The following is a 23,567-nucleotide window of genomic DNA, read 5'->3' as shown; positions in this document are numbered from 1 at the left end:
ACATCCTGTATAACACACTCCAGAGAACTTCCCCAAAATAATTCCTAGAGCAGATCTTTCAGAAAGACATCCAGCCTTGATTTAAATATTGTCAGTGATGGAGAATGCACCATGACCCTTGATCAATTGTTCTAATAGTTAATTATCCTCACTGTCAAAAATGTACACCGTACTTCCAGTCTGAATTTGTCCAGCTTCAACTTCCAATCATTGGATTGTGTTATACCTTGCTCTACTAGAAGTGAAGATCCCGTTATTAAATATTTGTTCCCCATGAAGATACTTACAGACTGTAATCAAGTCACACTTTAACCTTTTCTTTGTTAAGCTACATAGGGTATGTGTTCACTACCCGTCAAATCTGTGGGCAGTGATCGATCCAGCAGGGATCAATTTATCATGTCTAATCTAGATGCGATAAATTGACCTCCAAGTGCTCTCCCGTTGATTCCTGTACTCCACCACCACGTGAGGTGCAGGTGTAGTTGACGGGGGAGCATCAGCAATCAACTCACCGTGCTGAAGACACCACAGTCAGTAGGGTGACAAGATGTCCCGATTTTATAGGGACAATCCTGATTTTTGGGTCTTTTTCTTATACAGGCTCCTATTACCCCCTACCTCCTGTCCCAATTTTTCATACTTGCTGTCTAGTCACCCTAACAGTAAGTCAATCTAAGTACGTCGACTTCAGCTACATCATTCACGTAGCTGAAGTTGCATAACTTAGATTGATCCCCCCCAAGTGGAGATCAGGGCATAGAAGCTGTTTGCTTCTCACTGTGAAGCATGTTTTCTAACCCTTTATTCATTCTCAGGGCTCTTTTCTGTACTCTCCTTAATTTATCTATTTCCTTTTTGAATTATGGGCACCAAAACTGAATGCAGTATTCAAGCGCAGTTGGACCAGTGCCAAATACCGAGGTAAAATAATAACTCAATGCAAGTGTGAATTGCAAAGCTGTAGATATTTCCATGCATGAGATTGCCGGGAAAGGTTATTGTAGCACATTGGCTCTGTACACTGAATCTTGAGAATAGGTATCATGTTAAAAATAAGCTTTTTAAAAATAATTTCCCTGATTTTCAAAGGTGCTGAGCACATATGTGTTCCCACTAACTTCTACAGAAAGCTGCGGTTGCTCAGGACCTCTGAAAATCATGCCAAATTTACTTCATTTATATGTTTTTAACAATTTGGGAAGAGCAGTAACACACCAAGTACATGGCTTGTACTAGTTTCTTCAACTTCTCATATTGTTTGGACATTACTAGACTTTTGGCATCACGTGCTGAGCACCAAGGGCAAAGCTACTGATTTTTGGTGTCATCAGAACTCTGCAGGAATGATATAACCGTAACAGTTTCCCTGTGCTGCAAAATATCTTGAAATATCTGAAAACCTTGAGCAAAGGTCTGATTATCAGTGATGACCTGTTGTTTAGATAAAATCTTGACTGACAATGGAAATTGGACATATAGATAAAAAAGCTGCTAAACATTGTATTTGCTAGAAAACTTTAATTCGACTATTAAGGGTCTGAAACGACCATTAACCAGCAATTCTTCTTTATGAAGTCACTGAGTGACTGCCCTCTGCAGATTAAAAGAATTATGATCAAGCTTCTGAGATGACCTGAAAGTCTTCCACTTGTAGCAAAGTTACATCTATAGCTGATGCACTGGGAAGAACAATGGATAAAACTATGAAAGAAAAAAATGTAGGAAATAATGGAGCATATGCTAGTTTGATAATGATTACCTTACTAGCAGCTGACTAGAAGATTCAATTTATCACAAGCAAGACAGAGGAGACTTTTCAAATCCTTGGGACAATATTGGAGGGATAGCCACATGCAAAACTAGATTATTCCAGGGTACTACAGCTATAGAAATTAGCTAATGTTATAGGGCAGGGGGAAGGGCAATATATGAGGATTGAAAAATAACGATGCCACAAAAAACCCTTAAGGAAGAACTGCTGCAAAGGTTCAGACAGAACAGATGGACGGGGTCAGAGCAAAATGTTAAAATAAAACAGGTACGTGAGGTCATGTATTGTTCCAAAATAAACTCAGGACATTGTACAGATGGAAGCACATTGCACATCTGGTAAGAAAAATAGGCCAAGTTCTAAACAGAGACAGACTTTACCCAGTGTGTTAGAAATTAAACCAAATCTGCACCAGAAAAGAGCTACTGGTTACGGGCTATTATACCATACATAAAATTAGCAGTGAGACACTGACTAAATCATGTCCACACACTGGACTTTTAGCACTAATGAGCCAGTTTGTTAGTGCCAAAATTTAGACAATTTGCAATATAATAAGATTTTGTCTATACAGCCTAGAATCCAAATTACCCATTGTTGAAAGGATCTGTGCAAACTGTTCAGAATACAACAAAGGGAGAATGACTGTGGGGACAATGTGTACCAGAACCACTAGCTTACTGCACTGACCCAGCAGCAAATGGGCTAACATCTGCCTCACTACTTAGCAAGATTAGCTTTCTCAGATATCAAGGATTATTTTGCGGGGTAGCTACTACCAATGTTTTGCTCTGATTTTGCAAAGGAAAATAGCCTTTAGTTTTCAAGAATGCTATAGTTATAAATAATACATCTGATCAGAGTAATAGACAGGTGAGCCCTTGCTGTTCTGTATTCACTGGAGTATGGGAATTTGGGTTGGTCCCTAAGGCTGCTTATCAAATGTGGCTCCCAGATTGCTCATGCAAGTGTATTATTAAAGTAAGATACTAGTAAATGAACAACGTTCTTTCAATTGGTTGTAATTACACAATGGACTCAGAATGGTTCTGTTCAGTCATATTTATGCAATGCTGGAATTTAGTTGCTAGAACCTGGTGGTCTATTTTCATACCTCATGCTGGAATTTTATTATGGATCTACTTGGATTTAGGATTGTGTCAGGGCTCAAGCGAACTACACCAACATAACAAAATTTAACCTAAGCAGATCTTAGGAGTTTGAGCCTATTTTAAAAAAGGACACGTATAAAGATAAAAAATACATTTCTGAATTTATATATCAATTTGTATTAAAATGACCATTTTTCTTAAACTTCTAATAATCAAAAATATAATATGGTACATAAGCAATATACTTAAGGAAAAACAAGTCCTATGTAATTCAAGATATACTGCAGCATCTCATGTATTTACACAAGGGCTAAAAGGATTTTCATCAAAACAATACAATTAACAACAGGTCTATCCCAAATAGTATTAATTACTTGGCAAATTCCTACCACAGGATTTTGCAAGAGAAATGCCTATGAGGTGGCATTACTATGTACTCTCCTCTTAAATGCTTCTATCACACGGTCTGTCGTCTTCAGCTTTTCGGGGAATGATTTTGTTTTGGGTCCAGGCTGCGAGACAGAGAGAGATTAAAAAATTGTTCTTATACGGGACAACTTAAAGCTTGTAGATTGCAATGTAACCCTGAACTTTCCTATCCTTCTCATGCTTATGTGTTCATCACATCAATATTATGCAATAAATGCAGATTTAAACCAAAGGCTAAACTTGCTAGAGTAGATTGTCAACATGCAGTAGCAGTAACAATCACACAGAGGAGGTGTAGTGGTGCAAGTGTTGTCTATGACACCTACACCTGGTTAGTACAGCACACAAGATGGAAGGCCAGGATGAGAGGATGAGGCCTGGTTCAGTGTATGAAAGCTGCTGCATATCCAGGACTTAAGAAAAATCAGGCCACTTACAATACCTAAATCTGAATCTCAGAATCAAACTTTAAGCACCCGTTTTTTAATGATTCAGTTTAATCCTCATAACAATGAGCTACTGATAGAGCTGGGTTAAACCACAGAATCATAGAAATGTGGGGCTAGAAGGGACCTCAAGAAGTCATCAAGTCCAGCCCCCTGTGCTGTGGCAGGACCAAGTAAACCTAGCCCAGCCCTGACAGACGTCTGTCCAACTTCTTCTTAAAAACCTCCAATGATGGGGACTCCACAACCTCTCTTAGAAGCCTATTCCAGAGCTTAATTTAATTTTCCCTCTAACATCTAACCTAAACCCCCTGGCTGCTGATTAAGCCCACTACTTCTTGTCCTACCTTCAGCAGATACAGAGAACAACTGATCACCATCTGTTTCACAACAGGCCTTAACATACTTAAAGACTGTTATCAAGTCTTCTTTTCTCAAGACTAAACATGCCTGCTTTTTTAATCCTTCCTCAAAGGGTGGGTTTTCTACATCTTTTATCATTTTTATTGCTCTCCTCTGGACTCTCTCCAATCTGTCCATGTCTTTCCTGAAGTGTGACACAGAATTGGACACAGTGCTCCAAGGTGTCACCAGTGCTGAACAGAGAGGGACAACTACCTTCTGTGCCTTCCGCGTGACAGTCCACACACAGCCTCACATAGCATTGCCAATGCGCTTTAATCCTAATGAGCTGTACTGCTGTTTATTGCAGTGATGAAACGGTATGTAGGAGAATCTCAGTCCCACTGCATTCTGCTAAATTGTCTGATGATTTGGTGACTTGCATAAATGCAGATTAGACCAGAGTCTGAAGGGCCTAAACATGAGGAGGAATAGCTCAGTGGTTTGAGCATTAGCCTGATAAACCCAGGGTTGTGAGCTCAATCCTTGAGGGGGCCATTTAGGGATCTGGGGTAAAAAGCTGTCTCGGGATTGGTCCTGCTTTGAGTAGGGGGTTGGTCTTGATGTCCCTTCCAACCCTGATATTCTATGATGAGGGCACTGCTTTATAAGATGATACTTGTGATTGTGCAGAGACAAAGGGAGGTAAAGTATTTTAGAAATATTCCCTTCACTGTTATCCCCACTTCCTTTTCATGAACAGACTGCATGTGACCTTTAAGTGGAACCCCTTTCCCTGCTTCTTGCCTCTCTTCTCACTCTTCTGAGTAAGCTCTGTTCTTTTAGGTCCTGGTTTCCCTTCCGGTTGCATTTGGTCTGAAAATTAGTACACACAACTGCAAGTTCTTTTCTCTGGAGTGTGACTAAGACCAGAGGTTAGGAGAATCCCTGCATCACTCATTGCCCCTCCTTATCCGACCAGTGTCATTATGCCAAATTTTCATCATTAATACTGTAATTACTAATCTTATACACGGTACACCTCTCCCTTGGTGGTACTGTTTAAACGCTCTTGAACTCCTAGTACGTTACATCTGCTGCCTCTCTCCTGTCAGCTCTCATTGTCATTTCCACAAGGAAGTTAATCAGATTTGTTATGCATGACCTACCCTGTATAATCCTTACTAACTGATCTAGGGAATCTGGTGCTGGATCCTGATTTTTTAAGCATCTGCTTGTTAATACAAATAAAATGCACTAGTTTCCTTCCCCCACAGGGGAATGTCATATTATTTGTGGAACACCACAAGTGTACATGGAGCTTTATGGTAACTAAGCAGTGAACAACAAGTCACAAAGAAATGATCTTGTTTCATCGGTGTGGCCTGCCTAGTGAATATTAGGGATTTAAGTGAGCTGTGTAGGGTAGGTGGGTGTAGATCTGTAAAGAAGATTACCAGTTACTGGTTCATAACCCTACCTTGGAATTCCCTCCGTATATCCTTGCGCCTGGGAGAACTAAAACCAATGTTCCACGGTGAAAAGATGGTAAGTGTGAGGATACCATCTGCGACAACAAATTCAGAGGATTGCCAAGCCCAAGCATTCAAAAATCATGAGTCAGGCCCCTCATATTGAGGCAACTGGTTTAAAAAATCATGAGAGTTGAAAAATAATACATTTTGGGTTCTTTTTATTCTTTTGCCTTCTGGATTCTGAGCCTCTGGTGATCACATTTTCAGGCTTTTCTCTGCAACCACGAGGGCCAGGGACTGACTTTTTAAAAAAATGAACGCTGAGAATCTCAGGTAATCACATGACTCCAGGAGATGGATCTTTAAAATGAATTCCAAGTATACTGAACAATTCTAAAGCACCACTTTACTAGAGTGATCCCCCTGTGTGGTGTATCAAGACCATATTATTTCCTACCTGATAAAAAGTAAAATGCAATAACTTGTGTTTACAGATGCTTAAAGCAAATGGTGTGGCCACATCCGTAACAAAAAGACCATTGGGCCCTTCTGGACTAGATATTTTCATAAGCAAATAACAGATGCAGCACAATTCTGTTTCAGACAGAGATATAGAGACCTTTAGATTCCATAAACGGAGTATGATTTACAAAAAAGACCTCTCAGCTGCAGAGAAGGTAAATCGTGACTTCAAGAATGTCTTCCCCTACAGACATAGAAGGTGAACTTTTTAAAAGGGTATAAGCAAAATAAATCTCATTAGACTTTTAGAGGGACTAAAGCATTTTTGAACATTTTACCCAGGTTCTATAAAAGGAGATTTACAATTAGTGGGTGAATTAGGCATAGAATGCATTAGACAGAGCATAGGTTAATTAAGGTGATTGTCTTAGGCTGACCAAGTGGTTAAGACAACCATAACTTTATGCAGTATGATGGGAGGTTTACTGCAAAAATCTACAGTTCACTAACTCGTTATGTAATCAGAAAAAGGCATGCACAGTGCAGACATCCAAGTGTAGGGACAGGATGACTGTGCGCTGGTGTATGCTGCCGCTTTGAAATGGACAACGTCCTTCAAGGTTCTCTAGGTAGAGCTTGCAGAAATTTCAAATTCTGCACCTGTTGATGTTTGTAGTGCCTTGCACATAGAAATAACAACAGGCAACTAAGGAATGAAGAGGCCAGAGTTCCCCTGAGGAGTTCAGGATGTGCATACACAGAGCTTGGGCGCCTCTATGGAATTATAGTCATTTCACTTATGTTCCAAATTTGGCCTTTTTAATTCAATACATGGCTCCCACCTTCTTTGGCAGCCCTCCCAGTTTCCCGCGTGTTGTCATCTGCTCCCCAGGCTCCTGCTGTGTGCGCCTCTGCTCCACCACAGTTCATTGCTGCTTCTCTCCTGCTGTCCATTCGGTTGCAGCACTGGCTTTCCCCTACTTCACCGTGCTCTGTTGGTTGGAACAGGGGACTGGAAATCGGGAGAGCTGGGTTCTGTTTCTGACTCCAGCTGGCTATGTGATCTTGAATGAGTTACTTAACTTCTCCAAGCCTCAGTTTCCCAGTCTGTATAATGGAGTTTCTGCTTTGAGTTCTTTGGATCAATGCCATTAATATTACTATTACATTACTGACAGCTCTTCATTCATATTGCTGGGCCAGTTCAATCTCTTCATTCATGGATGTTATGACACACAAATTAACTATTATTAGTTAGGCGAAATGACTACACTGCTCCTGCTACTATAAGCAAGTGTTCAGACATATTCGTACCTTCCTGGCTGTCTTTTTGTGAACAGGCACAACATGGTGACAACTACTCACTTCTCTTCTCCAGTTCCTCTAAATGGCTCAGGGTGAAAATACCAGTAAAATGACATCCAATTGCAAATCTTGCCTTGGACATCCTATCAAAAATTTAGCTGAGACACATCAGAACTAAATACGACTCCAAATTTGATAACCCCAACAAAAGCAGACTTAGTTACTCACATTCCCCAAAGCCAACATCAAGCTGCAATGAAAAAAGCAGCTAACTGCTGACAATTATAGTTTAATCTCAATATTTCCTTCAAATATGAATGGTCTTTTCTTGTATCAATGTGCAATTCACCCTTCTAAGGGACATTTTGATAAAGACCCAAAGCATCAATTAAATATGACAGTCTGGATAAAACCGTTTTGTAGCTACAAAGCACTCTCCAAGCTCATGACACTATACAGACAGATTAGAGAAACCAAGGAAAAAATAGCAAGTTTACTACTATTTTTGTTCCCAAATCTCAGCTAGTTCTATTCTTGGTTACACATTAATGCGATAGGCTCCTTGGGATCTGCTGAACCCTGTGCGAAGATAGCCACACAGAGGCCCTTCCAGCTTACTACATGTTTGCGATTAGCTCCTCTCCCTCCTCCACATACCCAAGTCAAAACTTGCAGGATCTTGTTCTGTGGTGTGTGGTGTTTGGATTGCAGGGTGACCTCTCAATGTTAACCCTGCAGCTATCTCTGTAATCTTTCACCAGTGCCTGCCACAGAGAGGATGTTTCTAAGCAGCACCTACCAAAATTCAGCCCCCTAAATAATTAGGTTACTGTCCAACACACAGCTCGAGAAGAGGATGTTTAGTTACCAGCTTCATGGAAGCACTGCCATGGCTCTTGTCCCTAGACTGTTACCTTATGCAGTTTAACAGCTCTGTTCAATCTTTTCTCCTGATTCAGCTGGAACTGTGTCCTCTCTAGAGCCTCTTTCAGCAGAGCATTCTCTTCTGCTTCTCTATAGACTTCATCTTCCAGTTTAGTCATCTCGGCCTGGTATGCTTGCAAAGATACCTTATTCGCCCTGTACAAAACAGAAAAGATAAAGTTATTTGGGCTTTATTCTCATCTACGCTACAGCCTCTTGATACATCTCTGGCAGTGTAAAGGGTCCTAAAAAGAAAGGTTAAATTACATGTACTCCCCACTTTAAGGTTCCTTTACACTACCAGGGGCATGGAAAAGGCCTTAATGTAAATGAGAAACAGGCCTCTGTTTTTCCTGTGAAAGGCTGAAAATATTGTAACAAGGACTTCCCACAAAAGTTTCTCCTTAGTCCATGATAAACCCCTCTCCTTAGGGTGCATGTATCTGCTGAAAGGAATGACTATTGAAACAAAAATGTTTTCTCATAACCATAACCAAGCAAGGAGGTAGTATCATCCCACAGACAACATACTTAGTGTGTTTGCTAGGAATGTTTATACCTGAGTTCTGCAAAGTACATGGTGTGTGAGGATAGCACAGCATGTCATTCGGTGTGCATGACTGTGAAGACTCAGGAGGGGCTGCTGGGAGTTCTGTCCTTAGAAATTATGTTGAAAATACCTGCACATTTGGGCCAATTTTGTACATTTCAAAGTAAAACAAAATCCCTTTAAAAAGCATTTTTGTGTGTTCCGGGGATAGCTAGTTTTGTTAGGGAGACTTTACTATCCACAGGGATGGGGATTTTTTCCTAGGCAGGAAATAACCCCAACCTTCTCTTCAATTTTGGGGTGGAATTTTAACCAGAGATTCCAGAGAATCTCATCTAACATTCCACTGTTCTTTTTGGCTTCATTTTCCAAATTGTTTAGACATTTTTCTTGTACGAGACAAACACCACATGTGATGCACATGATTAAGCAGAATAACACTGCATCACTTGCCATGGATTCGTCAAAGAATCATATAAATAATTAAAGACTATATAATTATTGTATCTGTTACTAATAATAAATCTCGAACAGGAAAAACAGACAAGTGTAACGTTGCTGCAGAATAAAAGCAGCAGATGTTCCTTTGCTTCTACTACAAACCTTTAGATATCATTTTCATCTGCAGGATCCTATTTTCAAATCTGAGTTTCTGTGGTAGGTTGTTAAGTGATCAGTCCTAAACTTGGATTTCAAATGGGCACTCAGATGCTTAAAATGAATGAATGCCTAAGTGCTTATATAGGGGTTCAGAATTTGGATGTCCTATTAAAATATCCATTTTTGAGAACTGGGCATACAGTTTCCATACATAGCTTGTAATGGACAATCCTAACAATACATAGGTATTTAATACAATAATAGACATTGTGCCATCTTGTATGGTTAGTTTTTAAATAGAATTCCTACTGCATTTCATTGGTTAGCTCAGGGGTCAGCAACCTTTCAGCAGTGCTGTGCCGAGTCTTCATTTATACACTCTGATTTAAGGTTTCATGTGCCAGTCATACATTTTAACATTTTTGAAGGTCTCTTTCTATAAGTCTACAATATAGAACTAAACTATTGTTGTATGCAAAGTAAATAAGGCTTTTAAAATGTTTAAAAAGCTTCATTTAAAATTAAATTAAAATCCAGAGCCCCCCAGACTGGTGGCCAGGACCTGGGTAGTGAGAGTGTCACTGAAAATCAGCTTGCGTGCCGCCTTTGGCACCCGTGCCATAGGTTGTCTACCCCTGGGTTAGTTTGATGTGGCCTTACAAGATACCATCTTAGAGAGCTATGAAGTTCAAAGATGGCATTTCCTAGCTTACACTAGCTTTATTTCCACGCAGTAGCATAGTGAATGTTTTTATGGAAACACAAAAGGATACTGTAATTAAAACTGAATTGTAAATATGCTCCTTTCAATAAATTTCTCACAAATTCTTGTCACAGTTTTGGCTCTTTTTGCTAAGACAGCTGGATCCACTGTCATGGCTCTTGGCAAATAGTAAGTAAGTGTGTTTTCTCTACCTGAGTTGTCCAATGTCTGACTCATACTCTTTCAGTAGTTCTTCTTTCCTTTCTAGCCGACTCTTAAGTTTGCTGATCTTATCGTAGAGCAGCTCAAGGTCCTTCTGTCGTTGCATTCTCACTTTTTCCCTCTCATCCTGAGAAAGATGCTTAACAGACTGCACTCCTGTCAGCTCCTTCACATTCATCAGACTTCCAAGAGCATGAATTAAGTTGAGATACTGTATGGAGATAGAGAGTGAATTATTTACTAGGAGTGCTGACTTCTAATTAGAAAAATGTCACACTGCTCAACCCATCTGCTTTCATTCTGCTTTAGTGTAAAGGATTCAAAGGTAGTAAATAAACTATCGTGTGCTAGCCTCTTCCTTTAAATTTAATCTATTTTTTTTCCTTAGCCTCTTTATGTGTTCCTAAGGAATCAAGCAGAACAAGAATGTATCAAATATGTAAATTCATTCATAATATATTAGACAGATAAATTTGACTATGAAGCAGTTAAGTGCAGAACTGGATCAGCATCCAATGGTTCTAAAGTCACTATCTGTTGGGTTGTCACAATGCCCACGCAATGGAGGCATAAGGACTCGAAACTAACTAGACTTTGGAGGTCAGTGTTGTTTCCAGGAAGTAGAAACCAGGATGAAATGTCGCTGTTGGGTTTAAAATAGGGAGATTTTATTTACAGTCTTTTGATGGTGACCAGCACATTTTAAAAAAGGGGAGATAAATAACACGCAGCAATTGGAACATAAATAGAAAGAAGATGAGTCAGCGCGCTGACTGTGCCATTGGGCAGTGGTTCTCAGCAGCGGCTCACAAAGCCATTGTTGGGGATATGCAGGCTCAAGTGGAAACATTCTCAGACCCACACTGTGGGGAAGTGGAGAGGTGTCACTCAGATAACCTCTGCTGAAGTAGAAAGCAGGGGGGTGAAGCATTCAGATGATGGGCAGGCTATAAAGGCCTAGAGTGGTATAGCAAAAACGCCTTCCACCTCAACACAGCATGGGAGTTGAACCAGTTGTTTTACTGGACTTTTGGCTCAGTCTTCCACTTCCAGTCAGTCAGAGGGATACCCAACCATTTACTCGCATACGGAACACTCAATCCTCTCTGTCTCCTGAAGTTTCGAGGCTTCTCTATGTACACAGCCCTTCTTACATCGTGCATCACACGTCCAACAGGTTTGGTAATGTTTGAGTGAAACACTCTGCCCTGTTAGTAAGTCTTGATTCTGACAGGAAAGTATTTAGTGTGTTTTGCTGACTCGCTAATGCTCGTGGCTCATAATCCCATCCTGCTACAAGACAGGAGGCAGTAGAGACGGAAAAGCCGTTCTGAGGTAGGAATCCTAGGAGCAGCTAAACTTGGCAGAAAGGCTTGAACTAAACATTGCTAAATTGCCAAACCTCAGGAAGGGGCTGAGTATTTGGCTTTACATAGTGTGTGTGGTCTGTGTTTTAGAGAAGGTTAAGGATGGCACTTGCTCCCAAACTCATTAAAATATATTTTCAAAATCCCTATGTCTCAGGCTATTTATTCCTACATATCCTCTCTTCTTTTAAGGCAAAGCATACTCCAGCACATAGCCACTACTGTAAGCTATCATGCCATTCAAGGGGCCCATTAGCTGGAGGGCAGTCTGGCTACATAATTCATTTGGGCTTTATTTTAATGCCATACTAAGGAGACATTCAAAGATCTAAGGTCTTTCAAGGGAACATTTTTTTGGACATTAAAATGAAGGGAAAAGAAACACATGCCATTGGGAGCTGCTCGGACTGTATATTTCCCAGGCAGCTAACAGAGGTTTTGACATTCCTGCAGATATGAATTCATACTCTAAGAAATACATGAGATCCCAGGGTATTTGGAAGCTGATCACTAAATTCTGACACTGATTTTAACAGGATCCACAATATACAGTTCCTGAATGTGATTGTACCTTGTCTTTTATTTACATACCATCTTCTCGCTGAGGTCTAAAGCATCAGACATTTCCAGCTTTGCTGTCCTCTCTAAGGCTACATTTGAATATGTGTTGGGAAAATGGCTTGGAAGCTGAAATAGACAGAGTAATGGATCTCCTTACTACTTGTAGACCAAATCTTGTTCTCCCCCCCACAGAAAACAAACAAACAAACTAAAAAAATACCCACCAATGTCAAAGTGTGTTACTTCTGGCTGTCAGAAGGCCTATTATGTTGCTGTGCAAAGTACAGCATCGGTCTAAACAAAGGGTCTGTCAGCAAGTATCTGCTTACACTATATGATATGTTCAACACACCTGATTTCTGGTTCACCATGCTTCTTTCTTCTCTTATCCACCCTTAAAGGGGCACCACCTCCACGTGAAGCTTTCTACTGGTTTTTAATTGGGGTCCACCTCTTGCTCAGTGCCCAGTGATTGTTGGGTTTTGATTACATGTGTACTGTTCATTTTTTCCTGCTATCACATTCACGCTCTTCTCTTTAGCTAGAGCTTGCCCATATTACCATTGACTTTTTAAGACAGAAAATGATTTAAAAAAACTATAATGTGAACATCAAAACATTCACTTCAACTTAACCACTTGATTCCACCAATTGGCTTCCTTGTTTTTTTACACTCATTCACACTATCAGGGGAGTTCCTTTATTGTTCTCCGTATACATTTTGTTGCCTTTCACATGGTTCACAGCCTAAAGGCAGACAGTAAGATGGACCCACAGAGGATGTAGGGGCAGTGGGGCCAGATCCTCTGCTGGTGTTAATCAGCACTATTCTCTTGAAGTGAAAAATATTGAGAACTGGGTGTCCAAATCTTCTATGCAGCTTTGCAAATCTCAGCCTAAAAATGTTAATTCAACATTCATTGTGTAATGCTGAGTTAAAGAAGAGAGATACTGGAAAAGTTCTATATAGATATAGTTACAAGAAGTCACTTTTTGTAAAGACAAACGACTTCAAGAACTGTACTAAAAAGTCAAAGATATTAAGGAATATTTATCTGTAGGTTTTCTTATTGCACCTTAAAAATGTTCCTATATATTCTAATAAAACCACAACTAAAACAACATATAAAATTCTGTTTACCTTGGCCTCCATTTTTTTTATTGATGATGGCACATGTTCCTTTTCTAAGCCTATTTTCTGAGCTATTTTCTCAGATAGGTCTTTCTTTAGCACTATAAGTGGCTCAGGAACCTTCTCGTTAACAGCTAAGGGAACAAGAAACCCCCCCACGCAAGTTGTTACATTGTCACACGTAAGATGTAATGGGTTTACTAAAAGCACACTGTTTTAATAATAGTTCTCAAAATTTCCTAAAGACATTTTTCTGTAAAAATATAAATATAAAATGGGTGACACATGGAACTCAGGGACAGAACCCACAAAAAATCTAGTAATCAGACACTGTAATTTAGGGATTGCACTGGAAATTATTATTCTAATCCCAGAATTTTATGGGGATTATACTTATCTTCAGTATTTTTCTAAAGATGTATAAATTGTGGACAGAGAATGAGGCTACTTCTATACTTGGAGCTAGGGGTATGATTCTCAGCTTGCATAGACATACTTGCACTAGTTTTCATCTAGCTACATATAATAGTGTTGCAGAGTACACAGCCAGCAGTGGCACAAGCTAGTTATGCTAAGTATGTACCCAGGGGGTCAGGCACGTTTGTACTCAGTATGGGTTAGCCACACTGCGACTGCAGCTACACGACTATTTTTAGCGTGTTAGCTCGATGAGCACCAGCATGAGCATGTCAACGCGAGCTGGGAATCACTTTGCCAAGCTTCAGATATAGACATATCCAGAGAGAGAACAATTTAAAAAGTTAAATTAAAACAGGAAAGGAACCTTACAGCAAAAACACATATAACTTATTGTATTAATACTGCTCGCAGAGCCAAGTTCGTTGCTGGTATAAGCAGGGATAACTATTGACTTAAGTGGAGTTGTACCTGCTTATATCAGGAGTAGATGTGGCCCATGATATTTAGATGTCTAGTCAGACCTCTGCTCAGTATCTGAATCTTAAAATATAGTGAACAGAGCTTAACGGGTTCTTCTTGCTGATTCATTTTGCTGACCTCTGAGCAGAATATAGCCCCTTCATAGGTATAGACCTACACACACTTGTCTCTGAATGATACATAGTATGCATCTATTATCATTTAACTATGGGCCTGGCTTTGCAGACGTGTAAATCCATTCAACTCTATGGAGTTACGCTGGTGAAAGCAAGAACAGATTTTGGCCATATAAGGGCAATGGTTGCACAATGTAGGTTAGTTGCCTTTCCTAGCTTTAAACGTTCTACTGGTTTACGCCCCACTCTTGCACAGACTTATACGCATGCTTAACTTTAAACATCTAAGTATTCCTATTCTGTTGCATGGGACTACTCACGTGCTTAATGTTAAACACGTGGGTAAGTCCGAGAAGGACTGGGGCCTTAGTCATGACACACTATGAAAATTCAGTAATCCCAACATCACAAATTTGATTTCTTTCACTGTTGTGCAAGAGCCCAGTATCCCTTTCAGTTATATTCAACCTACACAATTACCAAGAAATGTTCTGGCAGAAGAATTGCATGCTGTACTTACTTAAAGGCTGAGACTTTTCCAGGGTCTTGATTCTGTCTCGGAGCTCAGTCAGTGCATCTTTCTGACGCTGAATTATCTCCTCATGTCTGAGGCCTTTACATTTAGCTCCTAGGTCCGCCAAGTCCAAAGTCTGCTTCTGAAATCAGAAACCCATCCAAACCATCCTTGATTATGTTACAAATTATTCTGCTCTGCACAAACGAGCACCATGTAACTCTTGATTAACTGCCATATCATAACCTTGCTTCAAAGTAAACACAGGCATGCAGGTGCTTAGGCCCTAAAATTCTGCAGCTTTCCATAAAACTATTACCCCACTTGCAGTATTTGTGATTCTGATCTCACCAGCTAGAAGTCATGTGCTGGTCATCTTAGGTGTTTTGAGAATCAAATTCTGGGTGCTGTGGGAAAAGCAGCTCTCTCCATCAGTTTGAAAGATAAGGAATTAAAACAGGAGTAGTCAGCTGGACAGCAGTGCCTATGTAACACACTGGAGAGTGTGTGGTATAGGTCCCTCTCTGCATCAATCCTCAAAGGACAGGAGTTGTCCTAACTGCAAAGTTTTGGCTCTTCAGTTAAAGCTGTTGCAGCTCACACGTTTTAGCTCTGGAGGGCTCTAGTTCAGTCCCTGCTGTGTCAGCCAAGATGGCAGCCGCCACACCTCGATGCAGCTTATTCGGCATTGGTCTCAATGTGTAAATTGAATGTTAAGTCAGCTTTTTCAACCCCTTTCAACAGAGGTTTAAATTAAGGCACCGCTCTCTTCAATTATTTTCATCCCTGCCTTCTCAAGAAACTGCATCTCACATTGATTTGTTTGTTGTTTTCAAAGCAATTCACTCTGAACACCACATCTGAAGTTGATCTTATAAATTATGCCCCATTTGTTTTTTAACAATATATATAAATTATGCGTTTCAGTATTCCACCACAGTTCAGTGACTGGCTTTACGATTAATATACACAGATGTCTATGTAAGCATGTTAATTCAAACTGCATCCAGCTAATGATAACTGGCAGATACTATCTAGAGTCTCAACGCTTATTTTCATTATATTGTTTAAAATCAATTCATTTATAAAATGAAAAATAAGTAGCGCTGCACATATATAGCTGCAAACTTCCCCACTTCCTGTCTGTGTAATAAGAGGCAGGTGATAATTCTCAGTGCAACGCCCAGCTACGATTCACCATTTTGGCTGTATAAGTCAAGTCAGTTCGTCTTGCATTCTGCCTGTTATTACAGAGGATTTTCATAAAGATGTTAATTAAAAAACCTATTTTTGCTATTACGAACAGATTCAAAAAGGTTGTATTTTTGACAGTAATATATACACAGCATTTCAATACAAAGCAGGAAAACAGTGCACATTTTTCCCTTTTCTTATTCACAAAAATATCCTATACTGTATATTAGACCCTATCTGCCTACGTACAGGAGTGGCACCAGGGTTTTTGGCGCCCTAGGCGGGGGTCTTTCCGTGCCCCCGGTCGTTGGCGGCAATTCTGCGGCAGGGGGTCCTTCTGCACTCCCGGTCTTCGGGGCACTTCAGCGGTGGGTCCCGGAGCGAGTGAAGGACCCGCTGCCGAATTGCCACTGAAGACCTGGAGCGTGGAAGGACTCCCTGCCGCCGAATTGTCGCCAAGGGTTGCAAAATGCCTCCCCCCCAAATCCTGGTGTCCAGGCGGTCGCCTAAATGGAAGCGTCGGCCCTGCCTACGTATCACAGGAAAGAATAGGAATGTGGTGTGGGAGAGCTAGAGTATGGTATCTTTTTTCCAAGCTGCTTTACACAATCTAATTGGCAATTATAACAACATTTAGCACTTTCAACACTTCATATTTGCAAAACAGCTGTACAAACATTAGCTAAGTAATCATCACAAAATGCCTGTGCAGCAAGTAAAAACTGTTATCCTGAGTTTTCAGAAGGGGAAATGAGAGAGGTTAAATATTTCAAAAGTTGCTAATGATTTTGATGAAGTGGGTTTTAGCCCACGAAAGCTTATGCCCAAATAAATTTGTCTCTAAGTTGCCACAAGGACTCCTCGTTGTTTTTGTTGATACAGACTAACACAGCTGCCACTCTGAAACTAGTGATTTTGACTACTCAATTTTTTGAAAAAAAAAACCAGGAGTACTTGTGGCACCTTAGAGACTAACAAATTTATTTGGGCATAAGCTTTTGTGGGCTACAGCCCACTTCTTCGGATGCATGGAATGGAACATATATTGAGGAGAGATATATGCACATACAGAGAGCATAAAAAGGTGGGAGTTGTCTTACCAACTATGAGAGGCCAATTAAGTAAGGAAAAAAAAATTTTGAAGCGATAATCAAGATAGCCCAGTACAGACAGTTTGATAAGTGTGAGAATACTTACAAGGAGAGATAGATTCAATATTTGTAATGGCTCAGCCATTCCCAGTCTCTGTTCAAACCTAAGGTGATTGTATCTAGTTTGCATATCAATTCCAGCTCAGCAGTTTCTCACTGGAATCTGTTTTTGAAGCTTTTCTGTTGCAAAATTGCCACCAGCAGGTCTGTCATTGAATGACCAGACAGGTTAAAGTGTTCTCCTACTGGTTTTTGAGTGTTATGATTCCTGATGAGAGAGGTTAAATATTTCAAAAGTTGCTAATGATTTTGATGAAGTGGGTTTTAGCCCATGAAAGCTTATGCCCAAATAAATTTGTTAGTCTCCAAAGGTGCCACAAGTACTCCTGTTCTTTTTGTGGATACAGACTAACACGGCTGGTACTCTGAAACCTGTCAATTTTTTGAGTACCTGATCGGGGACACCTTGGGCCTGGACTTTCCCAAGTACAGAGCATTGACAACTGCCACTAAAGTTAAAAGAAACCACTTTTGAGAATTTCAGTGTAAGCGATTTGCCCAGGGCCAACATGTCAGTGGCAGAATTGGTAGAACTGGGTAGAGAAGTTTTTGACTCTCAGTCCTGGGCGTAGCCCATTAGAGAATGCTGCTTGTCTAACAGTGAATGTACTTCTATGACAAAGCCAAGTAAACAAACTCTTGTTCAAGAACTTTAAAGCCACTATACCTTCAAGTCTTTTTATCATTTTCCTCTTACTACTATTATGGTCAATAAAGCCATCCATTATAAATCCCACATCTACATCAATATCACATTTATTGGTATTGAGGCAGCACCCAAAGGCCCCAATCAAATTCAGCATCTTTTTGCATTACAAATTGTACAAAAACATAGAAAGACACAATCCTTGCCTTGAAAACATGTGAACTCTAATTTAAAACAAGATGCAGCAGAAGAGGTTAAAGAATAGAAGAGGCAGGTTGGGGGAAAGTGAAGGAATGACAAGAGTAGCACTAGCTTAGGATAGTTAGGTGCACAACCTGATGGTGCATAACATAGATAGCATACAGCTGTGCAGTAAAACGATTACCACTACAAACCTAGATAACAGGAAAGCCTGCTGGAAGGCACTAGACTCATCAAGGCAGTGAGTAACCAACCTTTTCTGTTGCTCTGGTCTGAGATTAAAAATGTGGCTCCCTGGCCCAACCCACCTAAAGGCGGGAAGTAAATACAACCCTCCACCTCATTCCCTCACAGCTGCCTAGAGCACCAAATCTGGCAGTGAAAATTTCAAATATATGCCAAAAAGCAATGGATCCAGCAGTCTGATTCTTATTTCACCATTGTACAGTTGATTCTGTTCACCACTGTTCACCACTCAGTTTGATTCTGTTACTGCATCAAGAACATCTTGCTCTAGGTTTTCTTTATTTAACAACTGTTTATTCTTTATTATTCAATTTAGTCTATTGCATCCTCAGTTTCTTGACTTGTTTTGATTTGGACTTGCCTTTTTGGTTTTGGGGACTTCATCCTTTGTGGTATTACTGGCTTGAACATCTGTTTGTGGTAGCTTTTCAAATTCACTCTCCTTTTCTTTTGCTGCATTCTTCAGCTTTTTCAGTTTTTCTTTCGTATGCCTGTGTCAAGAGCAGAAAATATTGCTGAAGAGGATAACGGGTGAAGGTGAATAATCAGTCTGCTGAAAACAGCAACATGAATAACTATTAAAGCATACAAATGCATAGACAGGAAGAGATAACTAGCAGTGATTTAGCTGCAACTCAATTTTCAATGGCTCTTCCAAATCCCTGTATAAGATTGTTTGAGATTTCTACAGAGGAAAGTAAAAATTTACATTTTAAAATATTTCCAAGGGAAGTAGTTATCTAAATGAAATACTCATTTGACTTATGAAGTCAGTGGGTTTTTTTTGCTGGGCTGGTTAGCTCAGCCTCTGCTATTCTGTATGTTGAGGTGGCTTATACCTTAACTCTTCAGCTGAAGTTCTCAGGTCTTTATCCTTCTTGTCCACAAGGTCTGACATCGCAAATAGCTTCTCTCTAAGCATATTCAGTTCACTCTCTTGGCTTCTAACAAGAATTAGGTTCCGCTCTAGTTCCATCTTTTGTTTCTCACTGAGTTCTCCTGCATGGAGAGAGGTTTCAGTGGTTATTGGCTACCTTAGTGCCTGATGCTAGGTGCCTTCAACTCTATTAGGATCAGGGTCTTGGCGAACACTTCTCTTCCCAATGCAACATCACGATGGTTGAGAACAATGAAGGTGCTTTTTCCGACAGTCCATAGCTGTGTACACCCAAGGACCTCCGCTACAGAGCTCACTTATTCTAGCAGTCCATCAGAGCTTGAGTTTACTGCCCCTCAGAACCCAGAGCAAGGTATATCTTTTCACTTCAGCAGTTGTGTCTATATCATGCTAGTGAAGTTTTCCTTCTAGGTTGGAAAAGTACTGAGATGAGATAGGCTGTAATGTTTATTGTTTAAATGAATATCCTGTTTGTAGTGTAGGTACATGCACCCACATTCCATGGTTACCAGCACACTAAATAAATCAGATGCACACAATTCTAGTTTTAAAACTATTTTTTCAGACTTCATTCCACAATATTCCTTCCTTCCTATTCAGAATACAATATTTAAGCCCCTAAAGGATAAAGCATTTAAGAATTCTGGCCAAATTTTTCAAAAGGGTCTAGTGATTTTGGATACCCAACTTGAGACATCTTAAAGGGGCTTGACTTTCAGAAGATGGATGCTGAGCACTTTCTGAAAACCAGCCAGTTTTGCTTTTGCCTAAACCTCAATGAAAATGTTCCAGTGAGAAAATAATATCCATTTTCACATTCTTGTTTCTCCTTCCATTAACACCTATTTTCTAAGTATGTTTTGGGGGAAGTCATGGCAGTACTGTAAGTCACATGATACATTTCACAAACCTATCATGTCCGACATTCTGGCTTTGGCTTCTGAGAGGTCTTTCTTTAATCCCAAAATGATGGCCTGCTTGGACTGGATTTCCTTCCGAGCAGCTGCTAATTCTCCTCTGAAATTCATGAGGCAGATAATTGCAAAACCCGATTTCATTTGAAAGATTAATATTACTTAAAGTGTACATGTCATATAGGGTAAGATCATATAAGTAATACACACACATTATTTTTAAAATGTGATTTTAAATCCCCTAAATCCAGGCACGCAGAGTTAGGTATTACTGTCTCTCTCACTTCTTAATTCAAGCCAACGTGCCTAGATGTTGCAGAATGGATGACAGATAAAATGACGTGGTATTTTGCATCAGACCTACTCCAATCAAGGTAAAACACTATATAACATAGTCTCAGCTGGATACAGCTCAACAGTGAAGATGAGAGCAGCTGTGGATCTGTGTAGAATTCTGAGAGCCATCACTTGGCCTATGGGCAGTACATTGGCCATCCATACTCAAACCCACAAAAGCAATGAATGTAGTCGTCCAGGCAACGTCAGAACTACATGCTCTATGTTTTTGTGGCTTAATATACTTTAAGTCCCCAGAACTGATACTGAGCTGAAGAAAAACCACAAAATAAGATGATATAAAGACTGGCTCCCCTCTCATGTACGAATTATTTCACATTTAGATGGGACTCTATGCACATTTACTAGATGTTCTGGGCCTGAGTCTCATTTATACAGCAAAGAAAAAGCCATGGCTGGCCCGTGCCAGCTGACTTGGGCTCACAGGCTTGGACTGTGGGGTTGTTTGATTGCTGTGTAGATTTCCAGGCTTGGGCTGGAATCCAAGCTCTAGGACCCTGCAGGGTGGGAGGGTCTCAGTGCTCAGGCTCCAGCCCGAGTCCAGCAATCTACACGGCAATGAAACAGTCCAGCAGCCTAAGCCCCACGAGTACAAATCAGCTGGCACAGGCCAGCCATGGGTTTTTCTTTGCTGCGTAGATATACCCTTAGGGACCTGAAAGCGTGAATAACTTCCATTTACACCCATGGGGAGGCTCCTTTATATCGCCAGGGTGGTATAAAGGGGGCTTATTGTAAAAAGTCTGTTGCTGATTGCTAGTTTTCTCCTTAAACCCTTTTACGTGATGATCAAAATCAGAGAATAGTTGTCAGCTGCTTACATCAGAAAAACATGGGCCTCTTCATTGTCAGAAAGCTCTTGTGAAACAGATGATGCTGACTTCTGAGGCTCTTTCTGAAATACTAAAGTAAAAAATTAAACAGATTAGCTACAATCAACTAAGTTACTAGTTTACTCTCAAAACCTATATATACTTGAGGTCTGTTTGTCTTTGTGATGGAACCTGAGTTTAATAGAAGGCTTTTGAGAGATTGTTCAGTAGATTTCCCAACAAGTGAATTACATTATTTGATTAGGGTCTTTCTTTTTGTAAGTCTGTGTGTTCAAATCCGGTCATTCACATCTTTGTATTAATAGACAGCAAGCCACTACAAGGAAATATTTGGCTTAGTAACCATAGCACATTATACAGAAAATGTTAGATTTGGTCCTTCATCCTGTCAGTCACTTAGGCCTCCATTCAGGAAAGCTTTTAAACTTGTATGAAAGTCCATCCCTATTCAGCTGCACTTAATACATGCTTAACTCTAAGTATGGGCTTAAGTCTCATTGATTTCAAGGGTTACAGATCCTTCACTAAAGCAGGGCCTGAGTGCATCTGGAAAAGTCATACTAGAAAATATAGTAAAATAAAAGACTTTTCATAAATATATTATTCATACTCTGATTCATGTTATCACTAAATTACTAAGATATCCAGATCTCAGAGTAACACACAAGAGAATGCTCTTCCAGAGTAGAAGTCAATGTACTATAGTTTCTGTAAATATGCAGCTAATTTAACGGTAGCCGAGCATTTATTATAATAATAAAAAACAGCCCCCATACATCCATTTACCTACTTTCTATTTTTTCCCGTAAAGCTACATTTTCCTCCTCTATAGTCTTCTGATGCTCTGTGGCTTCCATTAGTCTGTCTTCTAAAGCCACAATTGTCTCTGAATGTTGCTTGATTTGTTCTTTATATTCCATTATCTCTTTCTGAATTTTCTGCTTCAGTAACTCATTCTCATCCTGAATGAGTGTTAGATGTCTGTCTTGCATCAACAGGTGCTCTTGCAACATGGCCTAGGAAACATTTATTAAGCCTCTGAGAAGTTTTCTGCGGAAATTTTTCAAAGCTCTGCTCCGAACTTTTCTTCCATATCATAAAAGAAGTGAATGAACAGTAGCAAGACCTGAGAACTGTTCCCAGTCCCTGCCCCAACATTTTGGAACTGGTTCCAAAGGGAAAGTGGGGATAGTTGACATTTGTGGAGGGGCTGGGGTTCTTGCCTTTTTAGCTCTCTCAGTTACTGGCTGCTTCCCCTGCTTCAGGGATCCAGCTACTGCAGCCTACGTGTTGCTGTCACTTCCCCCAACGAAGGTGGTTTCAGCTTCTCTTGGACACTGCCAGTGTGCTGCCTATTCCCTGTCCCTTGTTCTGGTTCCCCTCTTCTTCCCCCAGCTCTCAACCCATCTCATAATTTCAACTGTAAGTGTGGACTGGTGGAGTTTGACTGATTATGTAACTGACCCTGCTTGAGCTTGCGACCTACAGAGCTAAAACTATGAGCTACTACTACAATATCCACAAACTTTTCCTGTGGGTTATAGTTCCCTAGCAGGTGACCCCTCAAATTAATAGGTTTGCAGGGGACTCTGGATGTGCTTGAACTATCCTGGCTCATCGAGGTGCAATGAAGAAATTGCATTCAAACAAAAATGTGTATAATGGAAAACCTAGTAAATCTATTCTCCTCTGTACTGTAGTTACCTCTCTCTTTCTAGCCTCTTCTAAGCTGTCCACTGCTTCTCTCAGTTTGGCATTTACAATTTCTTCTTCTTTCATTTTAAGTTCAATTATCTAAATCAGAAAATAAGCAGTAGATGAGAAAAAAGAACCAGATTCTTTCCTTTCATTCCTAATAGAGTTGAAATCTATTTGAATCCCACTCAACCCATGCTATACACGTAATCTCTGGGAACATTAATCTTGTGTAAGTAGGCACATGCCCACTGAAGTCAATGGTGATATGCCCTCTTACACCAATAGTGAATTTGGCACAGTCATAAACAAGATTTAATTTTTTATTTAGGCACCAGGAATTTGCAATAAATTAAGAAATAATAGGTAATTATTTTTTTAAATTGTGAATATTAAATATTTCAACTGGAGAAACTCACAATTATATTCTTGCATTCT

At 40.0% G+C, this 23,567-nt stretch overlaps 1 protein-coding gene across 1 annotated transcript in view; it reads right to left on the bottom strand.

The window, feature by feature from the left end:
- Positions 1 to 3,055: 3,055 nt before the first annotated feature.
- The window catches only part of FHAD1 (forkhead associated phosphopeptide binding domain 1), a 56,369-nt gene continuing 35,857 nt past the window's right edge, over positions 3,056 to 23,567 (bottom strand). Inside the window, exons 18-29 of the mRNA XM_032779575.2 lie at positions 23,139 to 23,228; positions 22,225 to 22,450; positions 21,423 to 21,504; positions 20,241 to 20,347; positions 19,272 to 19,431; positions 18,794 to 18,923; positions 14,941 to 15,076; positions 13,414 to 13,538; positions 12,303 to 12,398; positions 10,335 to 10,555; positions 8,260 to 8,425; positions 3,056 to 3,398 (exon numbers count right to left, since the gene is read on the bottom strand). Of these exons, the coding sequence (XP_032635466.1) occupies positions 3,300 to 3,398; positions 8,260 to 8,425; positions 10,335 to 10,555; positions 12,303 to 12,398; positions 13,414 to 13,538; positions 14,941 to 15,076; positions 18,794 to 18,923; positions 19,272 to 19,431; positions 20,241 to 20,347; positions 21,423 to 21,504; positions 22,225 to 22,450; positions 23,139 to 23,228 (1,638 nt within the window). The 3' untranslated portion in view covers positions 3,056 to 3,299. The remainder of the gene's footprint in view (positions 3,399 to 8,259; positions 8,426 to 10,334; positions 10,556 to 12,302; positions 12,399 to 13,413; positions 13,539 to 14,940; positions 15,077 to 18,793; positions 18,924 to 19,271; positions 19,432 to 20,240; positions 20,348 to 21,422; positions 21,505 to 22,224; positions 22,451 to 23,138; positions 23,229 to 23,567) is intronic.

The sequence above is a fragment of the Chelonoidis abingdonii genome, chromosome 23 (genome assembly GCF_003597395.2).
Source record: "Chelonoidis abingdonii isolate Lonesome George chromosome 23, CheloAbing_2.0, whole genome shotgun sequence".
NCBI classification, from domain to species: Eukaryota; Metazoa; Chordata; order Testudines; family Testudinidae; genus Chelonoidis; species Chelonoidis abingdonii.
The sequence above is the reverse complement of the archived record's forward strand: the minus strand, read 5'-3'. Positions and strand labels throughout refer to the sequence as shown.